Source organism: Nanorana parkeri, unplaced genomic scaffold (genome assembly GCF_000935625.1).
Source record: "Nanorana parkeri isolate BGI_ZX_2015 unplaced genomic scaffold, ASM93562v1 scaffold331, whole genome shotgun sequence".
In the NCBI taxonomy this organism is placed as follows: domain Eukaryota; kingdom Metazoa; phylum Chordata; class Amphibia; order Anura; family Dicroglossidae; genus Nanorana; species Nanorana parkeri.
Genome location: NW_017306599.1, coordinates 334,210 through 357,453, shown reverse-complemented (window position 1 = coordinate 357,453; position 23,244 = coordinate 334,210). Strand labels below are relative to the sequence as shown.

The 23,244-nt window shown below is 42.9% G+C and overlaps 1 protein-coding gene across 1 annotated transcript in view; it reads left to right on the top strand.

Annotated features, from left to right (window-relative positions):
• The first annotated feature begins 6,990 nt into the window (after positions 1–6,990).
• The window catches only part of PPP1CC (protein phosphatase 1 catalytic subunit gamma), a 22,949-nt gene continuing 6,695 nt past the window's right edge, over positions 6,991–23,244 (top strand). Inside the window, exons 1-3 of the mRNA XM_018558305.1 lie at positions 6,991–7,327; positions 19,394–19,525; positions 20,204–20,434. Coding sequence (XP_018413807.1) covers positions 7,273–7,327; positions 19,394–19,525; positions 20,204–20,434 — 418 coding nt within the window. The 5' untranslated portion in view covers positions 6,991–7,272. The remainder of the gene's footprint in view (positions 7,328–19,393; positions 19,526–20,203; positions 20,435–23,244) is intronic.

Genomic DNA, 23,244 nt, shown 5'->3' with positions numbered 1-23,244 from the left:
CCCTCCTGTAAAAACACGTATATTCCTCCCTGTTACAGTGATCTTTTTTTTCAAGATTTCAAGCTCATGGTCCCAGCTGGTTCCTCTTCATACTGCACATATGCCCCCATTTATTCATATGGGTAGCCATACTCAATAACAGTTTATTTAAGCAGTTATAACAAAAGTTTTTTTTTTAATAGCTGATCATTGTAAGCTCCCACCTTATGTGTTAGTTCCTAACCCCTGCAAGTGTCACTTTTGCTTGGTCTGTTTGTAAATGTAGATACAAATATACAGGAAGGCATGGAAAATTAAATATTACTTAATAGTATAGTATATATTACAGGTATTATCGCCATACAATTACCAGAATACAATATTTTTTTCCCTATTGTGGACCTTAAACTAATTTACAATATCTAAATACTTTACTTTGTAGATTTACAATGTAACAAACATTTGGCCCAATTCACAAAAGTAGAATGCACGTTATTTGCCTAAACAATTGTTATTGCTAGCCATGTGACTATTATTTTCATCTCTCGTTGGCTGTCATTGCTGAAAATAACTGTCAATATAGCAAATAATGGATTGCTGTTATTTTCAAGTTTAACAGCATTATTCAATTTTCAATGACATTCGGACAAAATTTGGATGCGTATGGCCAAATTCGTTATTTCTTTGATTCAGACGTTCGGACGCATCTGAATGTCCAAAAATTTAGATTTCCATCCAAGTGTCAGTCAGCTCGGTTGAGAAGGAATGCACATGTGTAATAGGCAGTATACCGACTTTGGGCCATCCAAACTAAGTTCTACACATACCAGATCTATGGCAAATCTAGATAAGTATAACCAAGAAAAAAACATTTCTTTATGTGACTACTATGGATAAAAAGAAAAAATCCTTATAGCAATATTAATCCAAAATCACAAAATATTTACTAGAGAACTTTAGAAGAATTGTCAGAGAAAATTGTAATTTGAATTATAAAATGCAATTTTATTTCTAGGAAAAGAAAAAAATGGCAAAAACAGTTAAAAACTGTAACAGTTAATAACTGTATTGTTATGTGCCACACAGACAGCTCATTGAACACTGAACAATGAATCCTAGTAAACTTCTGCTCTAAAGTTTAATTATATCCTATACAGCAGGCGTCCCCAACCACCAGTCCCGCCCCCGATCCAGGAACGGAGAGGAGGAGAGCGGGGCAGCACGGCCATGTCAGTGCAGACAGTGGGGCAGCACTGCCGCATCCATGAGGAGAGCAGAGCAGCCTCTGTCTGTGCAGAAAGCGGAGCAGCATGGCCGTGTCTGAGGAGACAGAGAAAAGTATGGACACTGGCACTCCAAAAATGTTATTAACCCTTGCAGTGTGGGGGTAGCCTGCTCATTTTTGCTAGTTATTTGTTTTTGTCTAGGTTAAAAAAAAATAGTCACCTGATCCTCTGAGCTGGCCGGCTGTCACATGCTCCCTCCTGCGCTGCAGCGATGGTATGTCCCTTGACGTCCTTAAGTCCTATACCCTGTGTATAGAACATGAATTAGGGACCATAGACCGCTGCAGTGGAGGTGAACGGTCTAAGCGCCATCCGACTCAGAGGATTGCGTGAGTATAATTTTTTTTTAAACCTAGACAAAAATGAGCAGTTAACCCTTGCTGTGTGGGCCCCACTGCAAGGGTTAATAAAATGTGTGCTTTAAATCCACAGATCACATAAACAAAGCAAGCTGTAAGGTATAATTATTTTATGTTTCAGAATATCGATCCTCACAATATTCGAAATAGGAGAGAAGGAAACCATATGGCAGACATTCCCCGTTTCCCTAGAAGAGAACCTGTCACTTAGTATGGTGTATATTGCCAATCCTCCATACAGGCTTCAAGGAGTATTATAATGAGTGCTTGTACAGTCCAGACCAGTGTGAGTATCAAATAGCCAATTCTATTCAGATTTAGTGCGTTCGCATGATTCCAGATCCTTTCACATGACACATAGTTAGAAGTACAGTAGAAATCCTCTCAGATTGAGACAAGGCATATCGTGTTCAGGCAGTTAATAGTTCCTTGCAATCTTCCATATTATAAAATAATCAAAATGGTCTATGAAAACGGCAAAGTTGGTTTATATATAAATGATATAGGCAGAGATTAAGCCCAAAACCAAATATAAACCTCTGCATCATCAGATGTTGTCATCAAAACAGACTGTGATAAAAAATATATAAAGAAGAACTGAATAATAAAAAAGTCCATGAACTACTTATCTGTCCTGCTGTAGTGAGCTAAATCCTGTGAAAACTATACCAGCGGCTGCTTTAGGAGAGCAGGAATATATAAATTAGATGATAGTCAGATTTTAATGCAGTCAGGTTATATTTGTAACTCAGTAGCATCATAAGGGGGGTGCAGCCCGAACCCGGGTGACACCTTTGAAGGTGTGACACCAAAATGACTGACAGTATTTTTCGTGTCACCCCCTCTTTTCAATCTCCTCAATCTAACCCCTCGTTCACACCTGAACGTTTTGTAGCGCGTTCTACGCTCGACGAACGCTCTACAAAACGCTCAAAAATATAAATCCCATTGTATTCAATGGTCTCATTCCCACCTTGGCGTATTTCCGCCCGTCCCTTTTCAGGCGCTACAAAACGGCCCACGCCTGAAAAGGTACAGGTACTACCTTGGGCCGTTTTGTTGCGCGTTTCCATTGGGATACAGCCAAGTAGCCTTCGGAAACGCGCGACGGCCACGCGACTTTTTTACAGCGAATTGCGGTAAAAAAACGCGCGACAGACGCGCATATGCAATACGCCTAGGTGTGAACGAGATCTTACTGCTGTGTCGTTTGCTGTTTAGGTCTGTTCATGTGGCCATGCACCTGCCCTTTTAGCAATCTGCATGAGCATAGTCTTTTATTAACAGAGCTTAGTAGTAGTAGTGGACCTATCAGGATCTTTGTGTGGCTGGAGCTCATGCTCCCCCAAACAAGTATTTTTAGTAGAGTGAGGAAGGGTTAGAACCTCTAACTGCTTTTTATTGTCTGAGCATTCCTGTGCCAGAGACAGCCGCTTCCCCCCTTTTCTTGTTTGGGCATCACAGGGACAAGAAGTAAAATATAAATCTGCCCAATGGGGTCACAGGCAGCAGTAAAAACTTAAAAGAGAACTATGGGGTAAGTCTTTTTCCCCATAGTTCTCTTTAGGGTCACGGGAGGACATATACTAAACTCCTCCCTTGACGCAAAGCTCAGTATATCGTGGGCTATTGCCCGTGATATACTGAGAGCGCCGCAACTGGGACGGATCCCGACAATACTGTCCAAATCCACCCAGCCCTGTGAGTGACAGCTGGCTCTGCCTATCTAGAGACAGGGCCAGCTGTGCCCGCCCCCTCCCCGTTCGTTCCTCCACTCAGTGCCGGAGGATCGGAGTGGGGAGGGGGGAATCCCTGCGGGAGCGGTGACTCACAGCAGAGCCGTAGCTGGCAGAAAATTGTGCTCCCCAAACGGCCTGTGCGGTATGTGACGTCATGCGCCATCTTCCCGATCGTCTCCCTGCAATAAGCGGTGACTGTGAGTAATTCGTCCATGTTTCTGCTCACTTCCCGATCGATAGAGCCGACCTGTGACAGCTTCTTTGTCACAGGTCGGCTCTAACTATGAGGATGAGTGGAAATCACTAGCCTCATAGTTCTCCTTTAACCAAAGGTTACTAAAGCCAAGATGCTCAGACCAAACTTAGCGCCTGTGTCAACTGGCTTTTGTTCACTTTTAGTGGGTTTTGTTTTCCCATACAAGTCTATGAAAATGCACATTCAGAACGATGCCTAGTCTACACATACGGTTTGTACACACACGCCAGTGGCAGTTCCATAATGCTCGTACTCCCTGTGGACTCCAAGCAAGTGGTGGTGCAATGAGCATCATTATGTCAGCTTGGTGTCCACAGGGAGCATACATCTCAAGGCAGCCTTTCTCAACCTTTTTACCCTGAGGAACCCATTAAATAAATGTAAGGTCTCAGGTAAAATTGCTAATATTAATTAATCAGAGGTCAGTGGGAAGAATGCCTGCCCTACAGTGGTAGTCAGGAGGCCACCCTTGAATATAACTAAAAAGATAATTGGTATCATGCTTCTGTGTCTACCAAGTGGCGTTTGCCTAGGAGCTAGACAGGCACCATTAGATGGGAGGTCAATCAGCCACTAGTCAAGGAACCCCTAGCAACCTCTTGAGGAACCCTAGCATTCCATGGAACCCTGGTTGAGAAAGGCTGTCCTAGGGTGACAATCCTGCCCCTGCATAGGAACTTATCAGCGAGCATAGTCACCGTAGAACGACCATGGAGGAACTGGAAGGATTACCAGATAAACAAACCTGAAACTTGAACAAATGACGGAAAGAATAACAAAGCTGGATCAAGTAGATGGTAAGCTTCTATTCACTTTTAGGTTTAGTTACAATCCACAGACTGAGGTAGTCAAGACATAGCTCCCTACTAGGGATGTTCAGATACCAAGTACTGTACATGGTACAAGTATATGTACAGATACTTTTTCAGCTCCAAGACTAGACTAGAGAAAAATTCAAAAGTTAGGAGACAGATGTCATTTTTTAGGAGCATACGGAGCTCCTGAGATTTGTACATCTCTATTTTAATGTATGATTTGTTTTATAAATATATATAAGAGATGCACCGATATCAGTTTTGCAAGTACAAGTACTGATACTTGTCCAAGTACTCACAGATTCAAGTACTTATTCATTTTTGTTTATTGTCATGTGACAGTTTTTCTGAAACAATACAGACTAATGATTTCAGGACAGTGGTGGAGCGCCAGAGCCAGGTCCCAGCTGCAACCTCTGCAACCCCGGTAGTTCTCATGAAAGTGCCAAGTTTCTTGTTAATCGGGAAGCCGGGTGGCGCGTCTTTACACGCTGCCCAGCTTCCCAGCTAATCAGGAAGCCAGGTGGCGAGTCATTACACGCCACCTGGCTTCCTGAATGGGACTTCTGTTAAGGTGCCCATACACTGCTCGATTCTCGTACGAGAATCGGGCGAAATCCCGTGATCGTACGAGAATCGAGCAGTGTGAACTAAGACGTGCGACCGTTTCAACTGTACGGTCGCACAAAAGTCTTGCGATGGTCGTAAGGTGTATGGGCACCTTTACTCGGTAATTGGTATCAGCGAGTAGCGGGAAAAAAATATTGGTACCAAAATACCGGTATCGGTGCATCTCTAATAATAATAATCCCTACTCCCAACCTTCTAAAATGAGAAAGAGGGACACCTTTAAAAAAGTATGTAGAATAGGACACACACCCTACCATGCACCCAATCACATGAGCCATGAAGAATGAATATGTCAAAATGATTGGTTACACCTAGGGATGTCCCGATACCGATGCTAGCATCGGAATCGGGCCCGATACAGGGCATTTTGACAAGTACTTGTCAAAATGCCCCGATGCATAGCAGCGAAGCTTGCGCTGTTGGGTTTTTTTTTAACGTTACCTGAGCGGAGCGTCACTGCTGTGGGCTGAGCGGAGGAGCGTTGCATCACTGCTGTGGGCGGAGCTCCAGGTGGGGTCCTAATGTAGGTGGCCGGCGACAGCCTAGACGATCCCACTCAGAGCGCCGCCCACCGGAGCAGCAGTGACGCGATGCTCCTCTTCGCCGACGATGTCCTTCAGTGCCGGAGAGCAGCGGCTAATCAGCGCTGGTCCGGTGGGAGGAGTTCCAGGTGGGGTTCTAATTTAGCTGCCCGGCACCTCTGGGCCAGCTAAATTAGGACCCCACCTGGAGCTCCTCCCACCGGACCAGCGCTGACTCGTCACTGCTCTCCCGCCGCAGTACAGTGAGTGAGGGCAAGTGGGGGGGGACGACTAATTGTAAAGCAGGGACTAATTGTAAGTCTTTGGTCTCCAGTGTATAAGCAGTGTGTACCCTATATGTCACACATATAGGGTACACACTGCTTATACACTGGAGACCATAGATTTACATGTATTCTTTGCTAACATGAATGGATTAAATGATCTGTATGTAGCCCTGTACTATGGATAATTTAACCCATTCATGTTAGCAGTGCAGAATTGTATATCTATTCTATCTGTACACATGTCCCGTACACTGCAGTAATAGATTTACAATGATCCCCTGCTTACATGAATAGGTTAAATCATGATCCATAGTACAGGGCTACATACAGATCATTTAATCCATTCATGTTAGCAGTGCAGAATTGTATATCTATTCTATCTGTACACATGTCCCGTACACTGCAGTAATAGATTTACAATGATCCCCTGCTAACATGAATAGGTTAAAGCAGTGGTGGCGAACCTTGGCCCTCGTGAAATCGTGCGATAAGTCGCTACATGTGAACGGGGCCTTAAAGTCATCTGTCCCTTAAAATTTTTTTTTTAAATGTATCGGTAATTGGTATCGGCAAGTACATGAGGGGAAGTACTTGTACTTGGGCCTGAAAAAGTGGCATCGGGACATCCCTAGTTACACCCATAAGTGCTTTTCTTTACAAAGGTCTAAACATCAGATCAAAAAAAGGGACAAGTGAGGAGCAATGTATGATAGACAATTCCTCAAAATGATGGGCAGTTCCTCGAAATGAGGGACAATTATGAGGTATTGTCAATGTTTTCCCACAAATGATTCACTCATAGGACACACACCTACCAAGCCCCAGTTAAAACATGAAACATGACAAACATGAAAAATGAAACAAACATGAAAAATGAACAGCTATAAAAATAACTGCTGCTTCTTTTCACCACTACTTTTATTGTTTTTGTTATCTCATTATTAAAAACCACATATTTGTATACATAAGGAACCAGTTTAGGGCTGTAAAACACTTTTCATGGCCTATTTTGTCTCTCTGCTGCGTATAAAAATTTATTTCGCGGTTTGTCTAAATAAAGTAGTGCGCGCCCACACCAACTCGCTGAGCTCGGCAAACCATCCGCGCAAGAATACCCAGCGTGAAGCGTACTTTGACCTGGACGTGCTCCTGTTTCAGCATTAAATAGTCCCTATGGCAGGAGGAGAGATTCGTGCGCGGCCCGGCAGAGGAGGAGGCGAAGGCGCCATTTTGTTCTGTGCTCGGATCCTGTAACGGAAGCGGGTTGAAGGCTTCGCCCGAGACGCCGAGCCGGCAGCCTCTGTCTCCTTCCTTCTTTTTCTTTTTACGTACTTTGCTTTCTTTCCCTTCCGCCGTCTTAGCTCGCTTTTGTCCGCGTACACGATCAGACTTTGGAGGTCATGGCAGATGTCGATAAACTGAACATCGACAGCATCATCCAGCGGCTGCTAGAAGGTGAGGAAGCTTCCTGGACAGGCCTGGTTCTGCGCGGAGGCCTATACTTGCGTGTGTGTGGTAGGCTGGTAAGGCGAAGGTCTGGTGCTGTGTACAGGTCGCCAGCTTTAATACTCGCTGTGCTTTGTGGCGGAGCTGGGCGGCTCGGAGCTCTCCGTCTGTGCTGTACCAAGGAAGGGCGCACAGAGCTGTCAGTGTGCTCCGAGATGGGTAGCCATGGCGTGCCTGCGGGTCCTGGTTATCGTAGCCAATATATTTAATATCCATTTTATTGGACTGCTGATCTCATCTAACTAGAAATCACAGTAGCAGAGGGCCGACATGTCTCTTTTATACATCCCGTTTGGTTTTTACTATAATAGTGCGTTTTATAGGTGTAATGGTAGCCATGTTTTGGATGTAACTTAGGGTAGCATTTCTCAACCAAGGTTCCTCCACAGCTGGTTAGGGCTTCCGTGATCAGTAATTTTCTGCCTCTCAGCTATGGAACTACTAACGGCAATGATTTTTTTTTTTTTTTTTTAAGTGATCTGCATGGGAGAGCGTTTCTTCACACTGATCTCCAATGTAACGGGGCAATTCTTCACACTGATCATCGTGCTAAAGAATGAGCCATAGATCTGGTAGTTATTAGCAGGGGTTCCCTGAGACCAGAAACTTATTTCCAGGGTTCCCCCCCCAGAGCAGGGGAGGGTAAACTATGGCCCTCCAACTGTTGTAGAACTACAAGTCCCATGAGGCATTGCAAGATTCTCACAGCTGCGGGCATGACTCCCAGAGATGGTTGTATGGTGGGCTTCACCACAGCTGCCTGGTTGGAGGTTGCCCACCTCTGTTGCAGAGGTTGCTATGTGTTCTGTGATCAATAAGGGAATACTGACAATGGTGTTTTTAGTGATCTGTGTGAAGGGTTATTCCTCTCTGACTGGCACGCTATTGCAGGGGTGGACTAATCGGTATGGAATCCAGAAGCGATCGGCTTTTTTTCTTTTTTTTTTTTTTTAAAGATCTGGCTCATTGAGAACTAGAGAATCTCAAAAGTTAGGCACCAGCTTTCATTTGCAATAAGCATTGGCTACATTGCTGCTGAGATTTGTCCAGCCCTGTGCTAATGTACTGTGAGCTATAGATATGGTAATCATCAGCAGGGGTTGCCTGAGACCTGAACATTATTTCAACAGTTCCTTCGTGTTGCATATGGTTGAGAGAGGCTAACTTAGGGTGTTGACATCCTTTTAACGCTTTTTTTTCAGGGGCTGCTATTTGCATTATGTCTTCTACTACTCATATTTGAAGTCTGTTTTTAAAGCTCCCCTTTTAATTTTCTTTTTTGGTCAGTGTAGGGAAGGGTTCGAACTTAGAACCTTGTCCTTTTTTTTTTTTTAAATATTGCTGTTTCTCTGCAGCGGGAGTTCTCGCTGCATTTGTTCTGGTGGCTGTTTGTCAGCAGAAAGAAATCGGAGGTAGGGGAGTCCAAAATTGAGTTTTCAATAAAAAATGAATAGAGGAGAAATCTTTCAACGGGTTTAAAAGCCCCCACAGGTCATCAATTTAGAGATACCCCAAAATACTGGCCCTAGAATTATTGCTCTCCGGCGTGCGCGGCGATACCCAACATGTGTAGCGCGTTCGTCGTTTTCATACGTAGGCGCACCCGACGCGTGTTTATGTGGCGACGCGCCTGCTCGCGGGGGCGGCGGACTTTAAAACATTTTTTTTATTTTAATTTAAAAAACTGTTTTTTTTTTTAACTTTGACTGCTATCACATAGGGTGGCTTACAAGCCCCCCCCATGTGATAGCAGATGGTGGTGACAGGTCCTCTTTAAGGTGATGCTGGGGGTCCAAAAGACCCTCAGTGTCACCTTTACACTGGAAATAAGCTATTGAAGTGCAGATCGCACTTCAATAGCTTATAGCTGGGCTGCAGGAGCCCAGAACTGACAGCCCAGGGACCGGAAGTAGTGCAATCTGCATCGGTCCCATAGAACGGGGAGGGGATAGATGAACGGAGGTTCGTCGACCTCCTCCCCAGCTCGCCGCGGACACCAAGGACGCCGGTCCCAGGCCTGTAGGAGGGGCAACGGAGCCCGGGAAGCACAGCGGGGGTGTCCGGCGGGGGGGCCTTCTTCGGGACACGGAAGCGATCTGGCGACAGGTAAGTCGCTAGAATCGCTTCTGTTGTAAAGCCGACAGTCGGCTTTACAAGTTTAAACGTTGTCAGTCACGAAGGGGTTAAATTACTTGCCTTTAGTAGAACTCAAGTTAATTTTAGAGATTTTATGGTCAGATTGTAACCTTGTGAGCCTTATGTTGGAAAGGTATCCTCGCTTCCTGTTGTCAGACTGAAACTCTTCCCTGTGGGACACAGCTGGACAAAACATCTACAAGTTTTAACGGTCTTCCACGGTTTGGTTTTCCATATACTTTAGAATGGAGATGTATAGTAAAAAAATAAATACTGGAAGTTATGATTTTGAACATATGTAGGGTAGAGCTTCATAAACCTGGGACTTTTGCTAGAAATCAAATGTTTGGCAAGAATAGCGTTGAAACAGTTTCTGGCTAATCTGAGCTACAAAATGCCTTTAGGCCTTGTTCACACCAAATGCAGAGCAGATCCGGTCAGTTTTCTGCACACGCATGCTAGTCTTTTTGATGCGTTTTTGGCTAAAATGTCTTTTTAAGTTTAAAATGGGCTTTCAGTGCGTTCCGGGCATTTGCATGTGTTTTTGATGCGTTTGCGTATCCAGAGCAGGTAAAATAGGGCCTGCTGCAGTTTTTTCACCTGCTCTTGAACTGCACGCTGCGATGTGAACTGGAGCAAAAAATACCATTGGAATACATTGGACGCAGTTTTGATCCCGTCTGCAACTGATCTGCTCTGCACCTGCTCCGCGCTTGGTGTGAACAAGGCCTTAACTATGGTCGGTTAAAGTACTTCATGGTGCGTTCTCTACCACTACAAATATTTTTCTGCTCTCACTGAATTGGTTAAAGGTTTGATTGTATGTTACAAATTGGTCTCCAATACATACAATACATCCAATAAGAGATTTTGCAGCTTAAAGTGACACTAACCCCTCGTTCACACCTGAACGTTTTGTAGCGCGTTCTACGCTCGAAGAACGCTCTACAAAACGCTCAAAAATATAAATTGCATTGGAGTCAATGGACTCGTTCCCACCTTGCCGTATTTCCGCCCGTCCCGAACGCGCTACAAAACGGCCCACGCCTGAAAAGGTCCCGGGACTACTTTGGGCCGTTTTGTAGGGCGTTTTCCATTGGGATACTGCCAAGTAGCCTTTGTAATCGCGCGACGGCCGCGCAACTTTTTTACCGCGAATCGCGGTAAAAAAACCGCGTGACGGTCGCGCGACAGACGCGCATATTACAATACGCCTAGGTGTGAATGGGGGCTAAACACCTGAGTTTAAGCTTAAAAATACTTTACAAAAATCACCTCTGAATTGGTGCTGACACCGTCCTTCTGGAGGGTGGCTACTTTTCTTCCCCATGGTCCCTGTGTGTGTTATAAAGTAGTCATCGCTCCAAGCTCGCTCCTGTGATAGACTAATTTAGTAAACTAAATATAAGATTGTATGTAGTCCATCACGGGAGTGAGCTTGGAAAGGTGTCTACTTTACATTTGAGGATCTACAGCCCAGTAATCCACAATTAAGATACATTTTTGTTAATAGGTTAGGTATTTCAATGCATTTTTTAGGTTTTAAGTCCTGAGTTTAGGGTCACTTTAAAGCTGCTCTGTAGGTATAACTATCATGCATACTTGCAACGAGCCAAACTGCGACCAATGCAACTTGTGTCATACCTGAGCAGCCCACAGGGATCCTGTAAAGCACTGTTGTAGCTCTGGCTTCTACAGTGCTTTACAGGATACCTGTGGGTTGACAAAGTATATCATATGCATACTTTGGGTCAAGCTGGACCAATGTATGAATGCATAAAAAGTTAAACATAGAGCTCAGCTTTAAAGTGATTATAATTTAGGTAGGGGGAATTGTTTATCAGTGAATGATTACATCTTTGTAAAAGGTTTTGCCATTCTTGCAACCTTTTGATGGTTTTTTTAAAGTGTACAGTGGTACCTTGGTTCACAGACGCTTCGGTTCACCAACAGGAAGTTGGGCAAAATTTTGCTTCCGTTCGCGAACTCGGGTGACTAACACAACCGCAGCCATCTTCCCTGCTCTAACACATGGTCGTGGCTTCCTCTAGTGGATTTTGTGGTCTGATCACAGTTTGATTTGGTTTGTGACCAAATCGTTGAACGAAGTTCGTGAATCCAGGTACCACTGTATTTGGTAAGAGTGCCAGGATGTGGACTTGGTTGGGATAAATTTGAAAATGGGGAAGGGTCTTAATGACTTTATGCCAGGAGTGGACATAGTTTAATATGGCATTTCTCATGGCTTGTGATGTTCTAAATATGTGCACTTGTGTTGACTTCCCCCAACTGATGCTACATCAAAGGAAATGTATAGCATTTTTCACAGGGATTAGGTTTAGTGTGGGTTTTTTTTTTTTTAAATATATGTAACCCAAATGTAAACTTTAAGTGCCCAGTAACACTAAATGCACTGGGCAGTGCTGGGCAGCCTTCCCTATCTGTTCAGTGCACATGACTTTGTTGCGATTATGTGCACTGAAGAAAAAGTGGGTCATGCTATGTTTTTAGACTGCGCAGCATGTTGAGACTTTACACCACATTACAACATGCTGAAGTATATAAATGACAAATATTTTGACATTTCAGTAAAGTTACAGAAAAGTAAATGTCAGTGCATTGCATCACTCCTTCACAGCACACACCAGTGGCCGTGGTATAATGGGTGCTGCTGATGTGACTGGGCGCAAAAGACCCCAACAATTCTATTTGCTTCCTTTTTGGTCTGTTTAACCACTTGGTCTGTTTCACCCCCTTCCTGGCCAGGCCATTTTTCAGTATTCAGCGCTGCGGTACTTTGACTGACGTATATTCCGTCATGCAACGCTGTACTGATACGAATTTCATACCATTTTTTGGGGGACGCATAGAGCTTTCTTTTGGTGGTATTTAATCACCACTGGGGTTTTTATTTTTTACTATATAACAAAAAAAGTACCCTAAATTTTGAAAAATATGTTTCCCTATAAAATGTTATGAAACATTTATTTTCACCCCAATTTTTTTAGTATAATATAAAAGACGGGGTCACGTCGGGTAAATAGACACTAAACAAGTCAACCTTTTAAAAATGCACGCGCCCGCAAAATCGCAGAAAACGACCGCAACCAAAATTGGCCATAGGCGACGCTTTAAACCTTTTTACCGCTCATCAGTTTAGTGTTATCAGTGATTGATGGCCCTAAAATTATTGCTCTCACTCCTACGTTCGCGGCAATATGTAACGTGCAGCATAATGGGCGCAATCGTTGTTTTCGTACATAGACGCACCTGACGCATGTTTTTCATGTGGCTGGGGCGGGGGACTTGAAAACATTTTTTGTGTTATTTTTTAATATTTGAATATTTTTTTTAATGCTGTAATTTTTTTTAACTTTTTTAGACAACTTTATTGCTATAACATAGGGGATTAAGAAATCACCAAACAGGTCCTCTTTATGGAGACATCAGGGGTCTCCAAGACCTCTGATGTCACCTAGGGACCCCCACAGAAGCTGATGAAGCAGAGATCTGCTTCATCAGCTTCTCTCCGGTGTTCTGCACTGGAGAGTGACACTGGATGCAGGAAGTGATGTAATATACATCACTTCCTGCATTCGGGGACAGGAAGAGATCAAAGGGAAATCGAGTAATGATCTCCCTTTGATCTGCTGTTAGAGCGTCGCTGTGCCGGTCCCAGCCGCACCGGCCACATCAGATCACAGACCGGCGACGAGGAGACGGTGGGACACAGGTACGGGTGGGGGGGGGAGGCCGCTCACCCGCGGCTCCTGCAAGCGATAGGGCGTCTCTAGAGACGCCTGATCGCTTGTATGTAAACAGCCATCGCTGGCTGTTTACATGCTCACAGTTTCCCCTCTCGTGTGCGCGCTGAGTGCCGCACACGAGAGGGGGGAGGGGCAGGACGTCTTAAGACGCCCTCACGCACCTAGCAGACTTCCGTCCGGCCGTTCACAAACGGCCATGGACGGAAGGTGGTTAAATATTGCACAAATAACAAAATGCTTTCTTCTAGAAGTGCAATTAAAACCTCAATACTGCCAGAAATCTTGTGAGCTGATAGCTCTTTGCTGTTCTACACTGTCGTCAGTTTGCACTGTTCTATCTGGCCTATAGAACACCTCCCAATGTTAGGAGGGGAGGAAGGTGTTCAGTTATTTCTATAACAAGCTATTAGGGTACATAGATGTGTACCTAATGTGCTCCACACCCTGAATCCCAAATCGCTTCGGCCATCATTCAGCCATGTAAGACAGAACAAACTACTTTTTTTTTTTTTTCTTTCTTTTTAACTTGTGGGGCCCATTCACGCCTATGCAACACTTCCTGTGCCTTGGAAACTATTTCTTTCTGTTCTTGTGTAACAAAGTACATTTTTAGCCCCATAGATTTAAGTGGGAGCACATGAAAAATGCATGTAACTTTTTTTTTTGCATGTGCATTTTATCACATGACAAGCACTTTCCCCCTTAGCAACGTATATTTTTTACCTTAATTGGCTGAACAAAAACTCATAAAGTTTGAGTGCAAAAATTAGAAATCCAAAAAGCAGGGGTGGGCAAATTAATATGGCATCCGGAAGCCAGTCTTTCCAATCCAGGAGCCAGCTCCATTAACAAGTAGGGAAAACCTCAACAAAAGATAGGAGTGGTTCACATCTGCGTGTTTCGAGAACGCCTGGCAATACACGCATTTTATAAAATATGTATAATCTGCGCTTATGGATACAAGTAAAATTAAATATAATATTAATAATAAAAGCTGCTGCGCTCTGTACGCTGAGGTCAAATTGTATATAGATGGGTGTGCAGCGCTCGGACACCCATCTAAATACACGCATTTTCTTGCGCAATCGTTTGTGGAAATGAACGCAAAATGCGCTTGTGGGGCCATTCATTTCCAATGGCACCCCAAATGCAGCCAGCAAGTCGCACGGCAGAAAAAAAACGCGTTGCACAAAATGGTGCAGGACACATTCCCGGGATGTGCAGATGTGAACCAGGTCTGAAGCTGGATACACACTAAGCAAATTCCGTTTATCAGCCAGAATCGGCTGGAATTTGACCTGCTGGTAACCCCATCCCCTTGACACAAGTCAATCATTCGATTGACTTTTCTCAAAGAAACAAACTGCACATCAGGTAATCAGCGAAAATGGGGAATCCTTTTTTTTTTTTTTTTTTTGCAGGTTGAATAAATATATAACTGTGTATACCCAGCTTTAGATGCCATCATTAAATTTTAAGGTGCACTGGCTACAGAGACTTGTCGAGCCCATGAATAATATTCTAAAAACCATGGTAGTGGCCAATATAAACTGTCTTTTTATATAGTAACTGAAATATGGAAGAGCAAGCCTGACATAATCGCATGAGAAATGGCTAGGGTAAACAATTCAGTAACTCTTACGTTCTGAAAATACACTGATGGGGAATTTATAAAAACTGGAGCAGACAATCTGGAGCAGCTTTGCATGGGAACAATCCGCTTCTATTTAATTTTCAAATCTTAACAGAACAAACTGAAGAGAAAAGCAGATTGGTTGCCCTTGGTAACTGCTCCATATTTGGGCTGCTCCAGTTTTCATAAGTTCCTCCCAGTATATTTGTTATGCTTGGTATACTGTTGAGATTTACCCTCTTCCTGTTTCAGGGACAGCTGCCTGGGGTTTCCTTCCCTTTGGAGAAATCACCTCTCCCTTCCTGTTTACTTTAAATGGAAAGTGGGGAAAATTCTTCCCATAGGCACATGGACAGCAAAAAGTTGAGAATCTACATTATGCTTTAAGTCACATTCACCCCTGAGCATTTTCTGGTTTTAATGCTTCAGAACTATCATGCTCAACATGAGTGATACATTTGTTTTAATGGCCCCTCTTCATATCTCAAGGTTCTGTTGCTTGTGACGAAACAGCTGAGGCTCAGAGGACGTAACCTTTTGGGGCAGAATCAAACATTTTGGACCTATAAAACGTAAATGGAAGCAACTGTAAATGCTGTGGATTCTGATTGGCTGGTAATTCGGCTACTCAGCCAATCAGGAACCCAGGAGGACAGTCATTACTCGCCACCCAGCTTCCTGATTGCCTGGGGAGCCAGCTCCATGTTCAACCACGGCAATGCCAGCCAGCGAAAATCTTTCTCTGACTGGAAGTTCCGGTATCGGAGCATTTGGACGAGTACTCACCAAAATACTCGGTGTCAGTGCATCCCTAATTAAAACTGCAAAAGAAATGGCGTGGTTTTAGTAAATTCAATGCCCACCGTTTAAACCTTTAAAGCCCACCGTTCACACCTTTTTAGGAGTGAACAATTATTAACCACTAAAAGACCATGTGTTTACACCCCCTTCCTGGCCAGTCCATATTTTTGAATTCAGCACTGCAGTACTTTTGACATTTATTCTGTCATGCAACGCTGTATTGAAATTAGAGCTGCAGCTAACGATTATTTTCATGCTTTCTTTTGGTGGTATTTAATCACCCCTGGGGTTTTTACTATATTAAGATAAAATTATTGAATGTTAAATATTTACATTGTTATAATACAATTATTACCCAATTGTTTTGGTAAAATATAAGACGCGGTCACCTTGGGTAAATAGACACCAAACATGTCAAGCTTTAAAATTGCGCGCATCCGTGAAATTGCAAGACACTACCATACTCAAAATTGACCTTAGGTGACACTTTAAAAAGCTTTTACCACTCCTCCGGTTAGTGTGATCAGTGACTGATGGGCCTAGAATTATTGCTCACTAACGTTTGTGGTGATATGTAATGGGCGCAATCGTCTTTGCACCTATGTGCACACAACGCGCATTTGCACGTATGGGTGCGGACTTTAAAAAAAAATTTTTTTAATGTGTTACTTTAAAGTTGTTGTTTTTTTTCCACTTAACTTTATCACATGGGGGATTCTGATTTTGGAGGCTTTCAGTCATAATCCCAAATCCCACAGATTGTAGCTTTGCCCCACTGGCTCTTCCAGCCAAACACATGCATCAGAAGTCTGAACTGGTGTTTCCTCCTGTACTGAGCAGGATTATGATTGTGACAACACCTCATCCGTAGGTTAACACTTACCTGTCTCATGATGGCCTAATCCTAGCTCATTCCCTATTAGTGGGTGAGCAATCTAACGTGTGAATTTTGCCTCCCAGTGATGGGAAAATCTGACATAGGACCAAAAAGCAGTCGCTATAAATGCTTGCATTTCACAAAACTAGTAGCTCTGACTTATTATATTTTTTTTATTGAATTTTATTCCTGTCACAAGTGGTTGAGCCTGATGGTCCACTCTCTAGGCCTAAGGCTAGGTTCACACCAGAGGCAGTGCGTTCCGGCCAGATTCTGGTCAGAACGCACTGCATCGCATTGCAGCCAGCTCACTTTTTTGCGGGGCAGCAGGGGGCGTTGTGGTCCATTGAAGTGAATGGCACGGTAGCCACATCCTCCAGCCGCAATGCGATCGTACAGGACCGCATGCTACCGTGCCATTCACTTCAATGGCACACCATGCCCTCTCCTGCCCTGCAAAAAAGTGATCCGGCCTCAATGCGATGCAGTGCGTTCTGGCCAGAATTATCTCGGTAGAGTTGAGGTATCCATAATACAGTACAAAGATATTTTCCACTCTCTTACAAAAACTAGGTCTTTGACTCTAGACATAATAGAAGTTTATAAGAGCACAAGGCTTTAAATCCCTCATGAAAAGATTTTTCACGTCTGCTGTTGCCTTTTGTCATCAAACCCCCCCCACTTCAAGCATCCAAAGGAATGATTCCCATGTCTTCCCCTAATTGGCCTAGGGATTAGTTTGCCATTTGTACCATGTCTACCACAATGCAGGGATGTGGACTTACTATCACCTGACGCCTGGGACTTGCCCTCCTATGGGCAAGCAGGGCCAAATGTACAGCGGGGGAAGTCTGCACTTGTTTTTGTACAGGTGATCCGCCTGGATCACTTGTAGAGTAGCCTGCTCGTCTAGTTGTTCCTGAACCCCCTTCCCGCCGTGGCTTTTGGGCTTCTGGGGGACCTGGGACCAGAGCAATAATTACAGGATGGGGAGCAGATTGGAGAACATCTGTTCTCTGATCTTCTGTCAGCTGTCACGTGGAGTTTTACAGAAGATCCAGCACAATGCTGTACTTGATCTTCTGCATTGGAGGTCTGGCTTCATAAAGAGCATGTCGCCGCGGAATGATATTGCATAGGGGCTTGTTAGCCCTGTGTGATATTGGTGAAGTGAGAGAAAAAATTAGATGCAATAAAAAAATGTTTACCTCTTCAAATTTAATAACACTTACATTTTCACACCCCTGCAGTGGATTTTTGAACAATCCCATACCTATTTTCCAAGGAACAAACCACAGGAATCCATCTAATGGTGCCAACGGTAAATGTGCTAGCTCCAATTAATATTGAGCCGGTCCCAGATTCTCAATATGACTAAAATGGAGAAGTACAAGTGATCAGTATGGAGATGGCTAGCTGTGACCTGTGGACCTAAAGGAAGAAGTGCTTTGGCAACTCGGGAACATTTGAAGGCGAAAGATTTTCGTGTTATTTGTATTACCAGTCAAGTAAAGGGCCCCATCTCAGTCCTGTACAATAATTGTTTTTTTTTTTTAAATGTATGGACTTCAGTAGAGGTGGGAAATTCCACCAGTCAGAAATGAATGGTAAACTTGTAAGCCAAATAATGGATGGCGTTCTCTTGCCAGGGGAAGAACCTGAATTCCAGTTGTTAGGATTTTCTCCCCTTTAGACCTCCAGCAGTAGTAGGAAACTTTTATCAGGGATTGAGGGCACTCCTGTCTTGTAGCAATTAGAATTTGGTAGAGCTGCAGCTAACTATTTTCAAAATTGATTAGTTAGCCAATTTATGATTTTCGATTAATCGGATAAAAAAAAAATGTTAAATGGCTCCAGTGATGGGACTACCAGTTTGTATTGAGATTGCAGTCCATCACAGGAGCAAGCTTGGAGCGGTGGAAGTAAAAAGAAAAAAGTGTGGTGTGCAATATAGTGAAATGAAAAGTGTAAAATTATACAGCAATGAATGCAGAATGGCACTGGCTATAGAGGACTACAAAACCCAGCAATAATACATTATACAGCACAATGCAGAATACCACCAGCTATAGAGCAATACAACAAATCCCAGCAATAGTACATTATAGCTGGCGGTATTCTGCATTGCGCTGTATAATGTGCTATTGCTTGGTTTTGTAGCCCTCTATATATCTGGTGGTATTCTGCATTGCATTGTATAATGTATTATTGCCGGGATTTGTTGTACTCCTCTGTAGCTGGGGGTATTGCGCTGTATTATTCCTTGATTTGTAGTCCTCTATACAGCGCAATGCAGAATACCACCAGCTATATAGGAGTACAACAAATCCCAGCAATACATTATACATATAGTGATAATGTATTGCTGGGATTTGTATTCCTCTATAGCTAATGGTATAGTGCTCTGTATAATATACAGTACAGCGCAATGTACCATCAGCTATAGAGGACTACAAATCCCACTATCCCAGCAATACATTATAGAGCACCATGTGTGGGAAAGTGCAGGCTTACCTGAGCAGTCTTCCAGCAACTTGTTTCTGAGATCGGGCCTGCGGGCGGTGAGCATGAGGTGGTGCGGCGCGTGGATGCGGCCGGGCGGGTCTGGCACCAGCGAGCGTGAGGTGGGGAGGAGGAGGTGTGGCGCGCAGCGTGTGTGGAGCCGTGAACAGGGCCAACCAATCGGAAGCCGATTAATCGATTTAAAAAGTTGACAACTTTTTCAATAGTGCAATGTTTAGTTTCTGTATTGAAGTTCAGAGTTTAGCTTTTGCAATAAATTGTATTGCTTTCTTTTCTAGTAAGAGGATCGAAGCCTGGAAAAAATGTTCAACTTCAAGAAAATGAAATTAGAGGATTATGTCTAAAGTCTCGAGAAATCTTTCTCAGCCAGCCAATTTTATTGGAACTTGAAGCACCTCTTAAAATTTGTGGTAAGTTTTTATTATGTATGTATGTTTCTATGTTGTATAAAGAGCAAATTCACAAAGAATGGATTTCTATACTTTAGTCAAGTAAGAGTCTTAAAGAGAACTAGTGCTGCAACAACCAATCAATGAGAATCGTTGTCAATTCTCATTATCGATTAGTTGCTGCTCTGCTTCTCAATGCTCCTCCCCGCTTGTGTTTTTTCTGCAGCGGTCTGTCCCCTTAAATCCCTGCTGCTCTTACCTCTTGTATTGGCAGAGGCAGCGGGGACACGGGTGCCCCGTGTACCTCTGCTGCTCCCCCATACCTCTTCTGCCGGCGGTAGAAAACCAGTGTCAAAACTCCAGCGACTGAACAATATCCAGCTTGCTATTGGATATTTGAAACTGCAATAGCAGACTGGCTATTGCACCCGTCCACTGTATTACAAAAGTACTCTTCGTGGTTCCTGCTATCTGCTGTGTTCTGTTTTTTATTTTACAACTGAAACCTGTTCTGTTCTTTACTGCATGTTCTGTTACCAATTATTTCTCTTGGAATATAACATGGGTACAAAAAATGAAAAAAAGGCCTCAGTCATGAAGGGGTTAAAGATACATTTTTAGGCTTTAAGGAATTTGTAATTTGTTTTATTTTAAATCTTAAGCCTACACCTCTTATTCTATAGTATTTCATCTTTGCAGGTGATATTCATGGACAATATTATGATCTACTACGTCTCTTTGAATACGGTGGATTTCCCCCAGAAAGCAACTACTTGTTTCTCGGTGACTATGTGGATCGAGGGAAACAGTCCTTGGAAACAATTTGTCTCCTTTTGGCATACAAAATAAAATATCCAGAGAATTTCTTTCTTCTTCGGGGAAATCATGAGTGTGCTAGCATTAACAGAATCTATGGCTTTTATGATGAATGTAAGTAAATTTGGAGTGGGGGTTTTTTTTTTCCCCCTGCTCTTAAAAAAAAATACAACAAAAATCACTACTATATGCTCGGTGTGAATGAGGACTAAAACCTAATGACTGTTGAGGAAACCATTATGGGGGAGCAAATATGAACCAGACAGCACTTTATTGCAGAACTAAATCTTCTGTGGGTCCCTGAGGTAGTTGACACATTGTGCAAGGATTCATAGCATTCTTGTCCATTATGACACCTGCTTAGTATGCCCTCTACTACTGATAAGCCACCTTGTTGCATTTTTCAGTCCTTGCCATCTTCCTCTGGTTATCTTTGAACAGCCACTGATGCATGTATGAGTTCAATTTTCAGCTCCCATGCCCACAATATCAAAGTTTATAGATTCTTAAAGTAGTCAAAGCCTTGTTTACCTCTGTAGCTGCATGTACTGTGAAGTAATTGGTCAAACATTTCAGCAGAAATTGTTTTGTTTTTCTATTGTTTTAAACCCTTAAAGCCCCTGCTGTTTACATTAGAGAGCTGATGGGCTGCTGTATAAAAATGAGGCAGGAGATGAGACTTTCAGTTCCTCTGTTGTGAATTTTGAGTGATAGGGTTGTCGAGGACCTAAAGACTTGGGAACATCTAGAAATGTTAATTGTGAACTTTTGTCTTGTTACTCAAGTGTAGAGCTGCAGCTAACGATTATTTTCAAAATCGATTAGTTAGCCGATTATTAAGTTCGATTAATCGGTTAATCGGATAAAAAATTAAATCAATTTTAAAAAATGGCTCCAGTGATGGGACTACTAGTTTGTTATTTGTATTGAGATTGCAGTCCATCACAGGAGCAAGCTTGGAGCGGTGGAGGTAAAAAAGAAAAGAAAAAAAACTGTGGTGTGCAATATAGTGAAATGGAAAGTGTAAAATTATACAGCAATGATGAAGAATGGCACTGGCGGTGAGTGTGAGGCGGAGGAGGAGGTGCTGCTTGTGGATGCGGCCAGGCGGGTCTGGCAGCGGCGAGCGTGAGGTGGTGTGGCGCGCAGCATGTGTGGAGCCGTGAACAGGGCCAACCAATCGGAACCCGATTAATCGATTATTGAAAAAGTTGACAACTTTTTCAATAGATTATAATCGATTATGTCGATTAGTTGTTGCAGCCCTACTCAAGTGCTTTTTCTGGCAAGTGATGGTGCCTAGACGTTGTTGTCTGCAGCCTTATAGCTGTAGATCTGCTTTGTGAGACACTGCTTCATGAGACTGCTAATCTCATGAGATTTGAAGTGACATTTGGTTAGGTCATTGTGCTGGGGAGGGATCTCTACTGCATGCATTTCCTCCCTCTTTCTGCTTCATTCAGTCTGTGCCTTGATTTTTCTGCTGCATAGTCATGACCCCATCAGTCATCAAGGGATAGCTTTGACATGAGAAAGCAAATCCCTGTTTCTTTACCAAGATAACTGCACCCACAAACATCACATCACATGGCATGGTAAAAGTCAGTATTGTGGTGTGGAAGATCAGCAGCAGGGAGTGTACAGGCAGTACTGGTGAATACTTTAATGTGCATAGTCTGAGCACAGGTTCATTTTAATCTGTTATTGAGGCAGTTCAGTTTAACCCCTTCGTGACGGGAGATGTACAGTGTACGTCCCGGTACTTTGTGCCTAATATGACTGGCCACGTACACTGTACGTGACCAGTTATTTGCGGCTCTGTAATGCCGGTAACTGCTGATTCTCATCGGTTACCAGTCATTAATGAATGCCTCAGTATTGAGGCATTAATTAATGAAATGAGCTTTTTGTAAAAGCTGCTTCCTTTCATTAATGAAAGAATGAAGCCGTTACATGCAAATACGGGACCGCAATTTGCGATCCTGTATTTGACAGCTGAAAATAGCAGAGAGGTAGCAGTGACTCACCTCTCTGCTATTTGTTTTGACATCTTGAGAGCACGATATTTAGATACATTTCACTAAAAATATACAATGTATATCTTTTTAGTGAAATGTATCGGTTCTGATCGTCTAGGCACGATCAAAGAGCTTTTAGGGAGATCTGAATCTGACTAAAGTCAAGATCAGTCTCAAAGGTTATTAGCTGTTTGGAGCAGCCGAATAGCCAAAAATAAAAAGTTTAATTTATCAAGCAGTCATAGTGACTGCTTGATATAAACTGACAAGAAGAAAAACATTTTTTTTTTTACAAAAGTGTAAAAAAATTAGAAAAATAAAAATGATATAAATATATTATACTATAATGTATTAAACATTTTAAAAATAATAATCAAAACTTGTGAAGTTTTCTTATTTTTTTATTCAAACTGAGTGGTTAGGTACACATGTGATATAATTATATAACCCTATCTGTCCTCTAAAAAAAACCAATAAATAATATGTGTGGGTACATTAGTAAGAAAGTATATTACTGCTGTGGAAGAATCACACAGCAAAAATGTAAAGTGTCAGTCATTTATGAGCAGAAACTGAAAACTAGCTGTCATGAAGGGGTTAAAGACCAGCAGGCAGTATTGTCAAATAAAGCACCTTCCTCTTCACATGTTATAAGTACATTTATATATTTTTTCAAAAATGTGTATTTGTATATATGACCCAAAACATGGCGCCCAAAGTAGCTCTTGTGCAACCTGTGGGTTTCTTGTGTTGCATGTCAGATCAGCTTTAACTGGACTAAATGTGTATTTCTTTAAAAGGTAACAGATTGCTTAGTGGAGGGACAGTTTGCTTCAATATGGAATTGCTGGGAAGTCGTGGTAAATCCTGTTGTCTGAAGCTCTTGGCAGCCTTGAAAGCCTAACA